The sequence below is a fragment of the Rhamphochromis longiceps genome, linkage group LG10 (genome assembly GCF_057381845.1).
Source record: "Rhamphochromis longiceps isolate RC_006_pf linkage group LG10, R_longiceps_female_GT1.1, whole genome shotgun sequence".
In the NCBI taxonomy this organism is placed as follows: Eukaryota; Metazoa; Chordata; class Actinopteri; order Cichliformes; family Cichlidae; genus Rhamphochromis; species Rhamphochromis longiceps.
Genome location: NC_140566.1, coordinates 27,532,052 through 27,540,801, shown reverse-complemented (window position 1 = coordinate 27,540,801; position 8,750 = coordinate 27,532,052). Strand labels below are relative to the sequence as shown.

Genomic DNA, 8,750 nt, shown 5'->3' with positions numbered 1-8,750 from the left:
CATTATGTAAACACAGTAATTATAGTGTGTGTGTGTCTGTGTGTTTGTCTGATTTTGGCTTAAACCACCATTATTTGTAAGTCTATTATTTTAACATGAATTTGTTTTAATTTAATTTAACTTCATTTGTAATTTCATTTACTTATTTCATTGCTGCTCTGTTACGAACATAATGTATTCGAATGGTGGCTTACAGAATAATTTCATATATATCTTTTTTTCAAATAGTATAGATAGCAGTAATCCTATAAAGTCCAAATATATTACTTTGTTCACTCCAAAACCACTTTACACTAACAACAGTACTATTTAATTTCAAGGATTAAAAATGTATGCTTTTATTTTTTTTTTTTAAATGTCCCATCCGGTTAATCATAGGCTTATAACTAGTTACCCCAATCAGATGTCAGGCTGGCATTTCGGTTTCCCCTATCAGCCAATCAGCTCTAGCATCTTTAGAGCCGCTTTGTCACATCAGGAAAGAGTGCCCTGAGTTATATCTTTCAGGCAATACAACAGCTTTTTATCCATCCAAACTAACAAGCCGGGTTTGCCACATTACCCTAAACTGTCATCTAATCCTAGCCATGCTAGAAACTACAGAAACACAGATAATTAGGATATATGTTACTACTCAGTTGGGATTTTACAGAGAAGGCATTCTCTCACCAGAAAGGTAAAATCTAGGGTTATAAATTGCCCACCACTTGGCCTGTGGCCTGTATTTTTAGAGGTGACGTTGTGCAACTGCAAATAGGGGAAAGTGTTAACGTCAATAATGTAAGCGCCTCTGGCAGGGCCATTTAAGAACCTAAATCAACAAAACCTTTGTCAATACAAACCAGGTCCTTTAAATTCTGCAAAATACAAAAAAAAAAAGCAAAAAATAAAAAAGGAAGATGTTACCTTCATTTTTTTTTAAATCCTTGTGTATTGTAAAACTATATCAACACCTGAAATTGAAATCCTTGCTTTTTTAACCTTAAAAATCCATAAAAATGGTGAAAAGGTTATTTGTTTGCATTTAAAGCAGTAATGAATAATGAAAGGAGAAATTCATTATTTAGAAAAGTTTATTTAAATACAGTTTTATTAACCATTTTTACTTGAAATTGATCCTTTAAATTACACCCAAAATTTTGTGATGAAAGGGAATGTTTGGAGATTTCATTGCTTTGGATCAAATTTCCACTTAAAGTCACTGGACATTTCAATACTTTCAACGTTTCCAATCTCAGTGTATTTATTTAAACAGTTCAATCCAATATTAAATGAACTAATACTGAATGAACCTAATCTGTATCTTAATTAAAATACAATTCCCCTGTCCCCTCCGTGAATTGCTGCCTTATTTTGGTAGAGGGGTTTTTGTGTCCAAGGGATCCTGGGGGCTATGTTGTCAGGGGGCTTTTGCCCCCCTGGTAGGGTTTACCATGGCAAATTGGTCCTAGGTGAGTGACCAGACAAAGAGCGATTGAAAAACCCCTGTGAGTGTGAAATCTAGGGAACAGTTCACCCTGCCCAGGATAGAGTTACAGGGTTACTGGGGCCCTGCCCTGGAGCCAGCCCCGGTGGTAATGGTAGTGGTGGTAGTGGTACAGCCCAAAGAGGGGACACCACCCACAGGAGGCGCTATGGGGTAGGGTGCAGTGTGTGCAGGGGCGGAGACCCTGACAGAACAATCACCGGGCTACCGAGCAATTGGGATATGGAACGTCACCTCTCTGGTGGTGAAGGAGGCTGAGCTAGTGCGTGAAGTTGAGAGGTACTGGTTAGATATAGTCAGGCTGACCTCAACGCACAGCTTGGGCTCTGGAACCAGTCTCCTGGAGAGGGTCTTGACTCTGTTCCAGTCTGGAGTTTGCTTTGATGAGAGGTGGTGGACTGGGATAGGTATCTTAGTATCCCCCTCCGCTTGCTGCCTGTGCATTGCAGTTGAGGTGGTTTGGGCATCTGACAAGGATTCCTTCTGAGCGCCTCCTGGGTGAGGTGTTCTGGGCATGTCCCACCAGGAGGAGGCCCTGGGGCAGACCCATGACATGCGGGAGAAATTATACCTCTTGGTTGCCCTAGGAACGCTTTTGTGTTCCCCTAGACAAGCTGGCCAAGGAGAGGGAGGTCTGGGCCTGCCTCTCTGCTTAGTCTGCTGCACCCATGACCTCCCCGCAGATAAGCGGAAAAGAATGGATGGATTAAAAACCAAGGTTCTGTGAAGTTACAGACTTGCATGCAGTCAATGTAGGTATATCAGATATTTTAAATGTTGCATGGGCCACATATACAGAATCCAGAGTTCAGATGACTAAAAAAAATTCTTCTTTTGTTAAAAATGTGAGACAAAATCAGTCGTTGTTGTTCCCAAAGTGTGAAGCTCCCAGTTGGACAACTGCTGCAGAAAACCTGTGTTTGGCCTCATGATGGGTTTACATTTGAACATATGCGTCCAGGCCTCCTGAAAAAGTTAAACCAACATCATTATGCACTGTATTTACTGTACTTTCTATAACTAGGATCAGTTCTTTCTTGGTGCCATTTTGGAAAATATATTGTTTTTTTTGCCATTTGAGGACACAAGAGCCACACTTTGTGCACATACTGCCACTAAACTGAACGAAACAAACTTGCCTTTAGTGTGTATTTGAGGTAATGGATGAGAAATGCAATGGCCACTGCGCTGGCGCGGCTTCTGCCTTGCTTGGAAACTATCAGGACACGAGAGCCCATGTTGATGTGGGAACCTGAAAGCAGGAGATAACAAGAAAGCCCTCTGCAACACCTGTTCTGTGCAACACTTACTACATTTATAGCAACAAAAAACAGAAATTAGAAAAATCTGAAATCACTCATTACAATTTGTGGTGGATGGATTGCATTGCATAATACACATTGCCTCAAATAATAATTTTCTTTTTAAAATACATTCAGTAAGTTAACGTTACACTCTGTGATTTTAAGTTAACGCTATGACTCTGATTCATGATACATGATGCATTTCTTTCAGATGGACAGTCTTGAAGCTGTTGTATTTTTACATATTAATAACAAAATAATCAGAAAACAAAATAATTCAGAATTTGAGTAATATGCAATCAGTTTTTTTTAGTTTGAGATCTTGAAATTTTTACCTGAACTAAGACAGCCAACTGCATTTATATAATTATTTCTGTTCTCCTTCTAGAGTTTGCCCAACTGAAGAAATTCAGACACCTATAATTCACTAGTTTCTGACTTCTATGAATTAAATTATAAAATTCAGATTTTTAAACGTCTTGTTAATGAAAGCAAAGGAACAACTTACTAACAAAATTGCAGATCCTTTCAAAGCTTGAATATAAATCAGACCGCACTGAGTCAGCCACAGGGGTGATAAGCAAGGTATGGATCTCCTTCATGAACCTTGATTTGAAGGAATTTAAAAGAGTAAAAAAACAACAACTAATAAGATCTATAAAGCAATATGTTAATTATTCTCTCTAATACTCAATATCCAGCCCAGCCTTACTCGAGAGTGTCACTCTCTGAGATGCTGACGATAGCACCAATTTTCAGGTCTTTGATAAGAGTGAAGTCCATGGATTGCTTCTCATCACCCATGTACAGCAGTCCTGCTAAGATCTCCACTGGGTAAATCTTAAGGCTTTCCAGCTCCTGAGGTAGCCCACAGATATATACAATCAATTACAACAATTCTCCAAACTGCTTAGACTGGAGCCTATCTCAGCTGTTATGGGGCTAACAGAGTGACAGAAATACTCAATGGTGCCATCCACACTGAAGGCCAATTTATAATCACCGGTTAACATAACATGCATGTCTTTGGACCATGACAGGAAACTGGAGTACTTTGGGAAAAGGGTAAACATCCAGGTTAACCAGTAGGTGGCAAACAGGAAACTTATTGCATGCAAGGTGGCAGTGCAATAATTACCTGACACATTTTATATTTATTAGGCAGAAACTGGAATCAGTTCACTTTAGCTGGATATGTGGGAACACATGAGTAAGAAACTGCCCTGTAGCCGCTAAACACTGGCCTTATGTTACCTTATATTGCAACATATGTAATTTGGCAATTAATTGAATGCTGATGGAAGATTTGTATACCTGGCTCCAGATAAGACAGCCCCCCCATAATCTTAAATTGATGAAAAAAAATGATGGCAGGAATGTTTGTGTTTTAGGAGAGTTCTACCATGATGGTGTTCAGGATTTTCTCAGTCCTCAAAAAAGGGTATTGAGCTGAGAATCTCTGAAAGCCTCCTCTCAATATCTTGACTGGATTGAGGCTAGCCTTAGCGAACACTTGGGCACACGAAGTTGCTCTGCCTGTAATCACAGGGAGAGAGCCACAATAAGCATTGCTTTTAAGGCTGAAATACAGATTTTATTTATTTATTTTTGTTTGTTTGCAGGAAACCAGTTGTTTTCTTTTGGCACAACAATGCAAATAAAATGCATAAAAGTGGACTTGCTCTGAAGAAATCTCTCATTTACCACTCTAACCTTGCTCCTGTAAAGAGCTTGTGTTGTTGTCGTAGACCACCACATGCTCCATACTTTCAACCTCCACAAACTCTGGAAGAAGGAATGTCCCCTCTGAGTCCTGGAAAAAGTCAATTTGAAAGTTTTGGTACAGTCGTGTGCAAAAAGTTTAGAGGAAAGGTTAAAGCCTGACTAAATGTACAGGAGAAATTTGTAGTTTGAGCCCTGGGTTTTTGCACACACACACAGACACATGTCAACTGTGGGCCCAATGATAGCCATACCATTTTAGCATTTTTAGCAGTTATGATGTGACTCCTGTAGTAATCTTTGACTTCATTAGCATCTGGAACAGAGACATACAACACTGAACAAAGTTACAACTAACGGAATCAAGTTTATCTATCAATCAATCAATCAATCAATCAATCAATCAATTAAAACAGATTATTATCAATCTCACAATCTTATTTGGTTTTCATATTTTTAGTGATATCAACTTTTGTATTTGTCAATTATTATCAATTCTTTTCTTTCTCTCTCTCTTTTTTTTAGATATATGTAATTTTGCCTATATTTGACAACAGCATAATAAAACTGGAAATTCAGTTTTTTAATGTGCCACCCCAATATTTTTGTTGGCCCCCATATAGCCACCACTATAAAAAAGACTGGAGGCGCCCCTGCTAAAGGGAGCAGGTGAAATAAGAAAATAAATTATATTGCAAAATATAATATTGCATAAAGTTACAAGTAAATCCATTAAGTGTCATGTTTGTGTTTGAACACTTTTTACGTTTTACTCTAAATCAAGCCTGCGGGTTTGTTTTGTTTTTTGCGCTAATGGGCAAGGTTTTGATAAAAGTATAAAATCATCCAGCACAAAATTGGGTATATTTTTTGCAAAGGTGAGACTTTATGCACAAAAAGTTGTGAGAATGAGTCTCCTAAAGAAACAAAAAGCATGTGCTATAGCACTCATACCCATAGACAACACATAGAGTAATTAAGCATAGGACTTATCTAACCAGACAAATGTTGGTACTGGCCGATTTTCTCTTACCAATCAAACACAGGTAGTTGATCTCTGCGAGTCTGGGCACACGTCGGCACTGATTGAGGATATTGTAGAGCTCAAGCGTCTCACACATCACGATTTTAGCCATCACACGGACAGCTGTAACAAGAAAACACTGAACTGGAAAACTACTGTCAGCAAGCGATCCGAAAAGCTTGACTTGCCAGGTAAACGCAGATACAAGTAGCACGTCCGCTTCCGCTTTTTTTGTATGGGTTCTGTTGCTAAGCAACTCAGCGTTATCGCTCATTGGGCGTTGGCGATGATGTAGATTCTGCATTGTAGAACGGTAAGTGACTGCACCTGTGGGAGGGAGAGCCTGAAAGTATTTAAAGGAGCTCAGTGAACAGGCATGTATTGTTCTGGAGTGAGGAAGCTGGTGAGTGTAGCGTGTGCCTCAGCCAAGCAAGCTGCAGCCTATTTTACTTTTAATTTTGGGAGAAGTGTTCTAGTTGCATCCTAATTCCACTGTTTTGGGAGTCCATTGAAGCTCTAACCCTTGGGGAAATACTGAACCCAGGAAGAGTTAAGTGGTTTTAATGACTTAGTTATCCGTCTCTGTGTATGTTATTTCTAGAAAAAATTGAGGACTTAAACATCTATTGTAATAGTAGCTTAACAGTATCTTAGCTTCACCAACTAGCTTTTTTTAATGATTTCCCAAAGTACAAATGCAAACAGAGTCCATACAAAGGCATTTAGAAAGAGTTTCTCCCTTTAATTTGAAGTTAAGTGTTAGCTAATCTGTTAGCTAATCTTAATGTCTATTTCTTGCTTTCACTTAACATCAGTGTGTTGAGAAGTCTTACGAATCCTTCTGCAATATATTTGTTTGGAGTGACGTTTGGAAATCTTTCTAAAACATTTCTGGACTATTAAAATTGAGGGTAAACGTTCATTTACCCTCTGAGCTTGCTAAGTGGCAAATATTGGTGCTGTTTCAACTAACACTGCTGTTAAAATTATAAGGGGCAATTAATAAGAAATTGAGAGGGATTTTTATTCTTTGAGATGTTAACGTGATTCAAAGCAACTTCTATATTTCCTAAAAACAATGCTGATCTTAGAAGGCAAAAAAAGCAACCCTACCTAATCTCTGCCTCTTCCCTTAATTTAAGACTTGGTGATTTTAATACCACAATGATGGCATTGATTGTCTGGTGTGCACAGGCAGGAATTGGAGCTTTCCCTGGTAGGATGAAGGAATGTTTCTCCTTTGGGATTCATTCATAAACTCTTGGTAGTGTTGCAGTGAAAGTGGTCAGAGCAGTTGTCTCGGGGGCACATCCCTAGACTCGAGGGGGTTGCTGTTTATACAGTTGCCTTTCTCACTCTTGTGGTTTTCAGTGCATAAATACCCACTGCAAGTAACTGCATGAAGACTAGGGTTGAGATTAGTAAGTTTCTTGGTAAGCAGTCAGTGGGAGAGCTCTAATTAAATTGCACATCATGGATCACTGCTGTTCTCTAAGGCTAGCTTTGTTTAACCTGCATTTGAACAGAATACTTTATTAATCATGTGGTGATAGTTACAATAAGAAGAGTGAAAGAAATCTCCATCCCGGGTCATCCGTGGATCTGGTTTTCCTCCGAGGCGTGGGCACCTATAAGCAGAGTTGTCTTTACCCTATAAGATTCAAAATGATTCAAAGTAACACTCAGGTATGCCGTTCAGCAGGTTAGTTACGACGTCGGGAGTAGCTTGGGAGAACAAGGAAACACAGACTGCTTCAGGTTGCCTTCCCAAACCAACTCAAAGGTTTATTCATCATACAACAGTTTATATAGGGGAAAAAGGTTCGTGTGTCAGCAGATTCTCAGTTCAAACTGGTACAAACCAAATAAGGAAGAGTCTTCCTGCCCTCTGAGCAAAGAAGTATCCTTTGTATAGTTTATCAGTTCAGCTACAATTTATGATTATCCCAGCGAAATACACTCCTAGACATAGAATACAGAGTTCTTTCATTAGTGAATTCTGAAACAAACCACCTGGCCTTTAACAAACCCTTTTCTAAGAGATATTAAAGCCATGAGCTCTGCTTTTTGTGCTGAGTGAAATGGTAATGAGTGAGCCTCTAGTGTAGCTCTCTCTCTCTCTCTCTGAATTAAACATGGAGATACTGCTTATTTTAGAATATTTTAATAATCCCTACAAAACACTGATCCAAAGACTTGCCCACTAAGGTGATATTAGTATTTATTTTTAAGTTTGAAAATGTGTGAAACCTATGGAAGTCAAACAACAGCCTCTAGCTCAGCTGGCAGGGATAGGTGAAGGGAAAGGCTTACATTCAATACAAGTCCACTTGTTCACTTATGACTCTCAAAAGGTTGATTCTGTTCATCTGGACGGGTGTTCTCAGTGAGAGAAATGTTTCTTCACTCATATAAGTGACTCCTTTAGTCTAAGCTGACTGAAGGCTTCCCCAACCTTTATAAACAGTACATTTGCACAACTAGCCCACTAAATGAACAATGGGCTGAGAGGTCAACTCCTTGATCATTAACATGCAAACTGTCATGACATTGATCAAATACCATTGATCAGTGGCCATGAGTAGCATGAGAGTTAAAATGGCTGCAACCACAGCATTGTAAGATGTTGACAGATGTACCCTTAGGCACCCTCCTCGATTCAAAGATGGTCTTTCCCTTTTCACATAAGTGACCCAGGGTGATATATAAAACTGTTTTGGGGGGTTTTGTTTTTGCAATTTTATTTTATTTTTTTCTGATAGTTTCCAACATAATGGCCACCTCCACTGAAAGACACTTTCCATCCTCAGCCTGTATCACCACCAAATCAAGACAGGATGAGCTTTACTCAAACTCATAAACTTCAGTGATGAATCAGAGTAGTAGTAACTGGTGTTGCTGACTTGCCTTGTTTTCCCAGGAAAATCTTGTTTTTTGGAATGTGTTTTATGGCCACCTACAAGAAACAAACAGGATTTTGGTTAGCGCTTCAGGATGATATAGTTTGCATTCTGTTCATGAAAAACATGTAACGATCCTTACCGGTAAATTGTCTGCTTTATGATAGCCAGCAAACACTGATCCAAACCCTCCTTCACCAAGTTGATGCTCCTGGATGTATCTGGCTTCAAATTCAGCTGAACGGACACAATCAAGAACCAATTTGGTTTCATAACGTGTGAGAAAGGACTATGGTAATATGGTACCAGTGTTA

At 39.1% G+C, this 8,750-nt stretch overlaps 1 protein-coding gene across 2 annotated transcripts; it reads right to left on the bottom strand.

Annotated features, from left to right (window-relative positions):
- Positions 1-1,055: 1,055 nt before the first annotated feature.
- Positions 1,056-7,538, bottom strand: styxl1 (serine/threonine/tyrosine interacting-like 1). Of its 2 annotated transcripts, none has more exons than XM_085421194.1 (8): positions 5,546-7,538; positions 4,767-4,849; positions 4,504-4,603; positions 4,193-4,326; positions 3,503-3,648; positions 3,299-3,396; positions 2,626-2,738; positions 1,056-2,452 (listed from the first exon to the last, which is right to left on the bottom strand). In XM_085421194.1, the coding sequence occupies exons 1-8, from the start codon at positions 5,838-5,840 to the stop codon at positions 2,324-2,326; spliced, it is 1,098 nt and encodes a 365-aa protein (XP_085277320.1). In that variant the 5' UTR covers positions 5,841-7,538; the 3' UTR covers positions 1,056-2,323. The 2 variants fall into 2 exon arrangements, with proteins under 2 accessions (XP_085277320.1, XP_085277321.1); XM_085421195.1 differs by having other exon boundaries at positions 4,767-4,828; positions 5,546-7,533.
- Between the last annotated feature and the right edge of the window lie 1,212 nt (positions 7,539-8,750).

Coding starts and splice junctions, on each gene's coding strand:
- styxl1 (XM_085421194.1), bottom strand. CDS start 5,840: ATGCAGAATCTACATCATCGCCAACGCCCAATGAGCGATAACGCTGAG. Junction 3,397..3,502: donor TCAGAGAGTGACACTCTCGA/GTAAGGCTGGGC, acceptor CTTCAAATCAAG/GTTCATGAAGGAGATCCATA. Junction 2,453..2,625: donor ACCTCAAATACACACTAAAG/GCAAGTTTGTTT, acceptor TAACTTTTTCAG/GAGGCCTGGACGCATATGTT.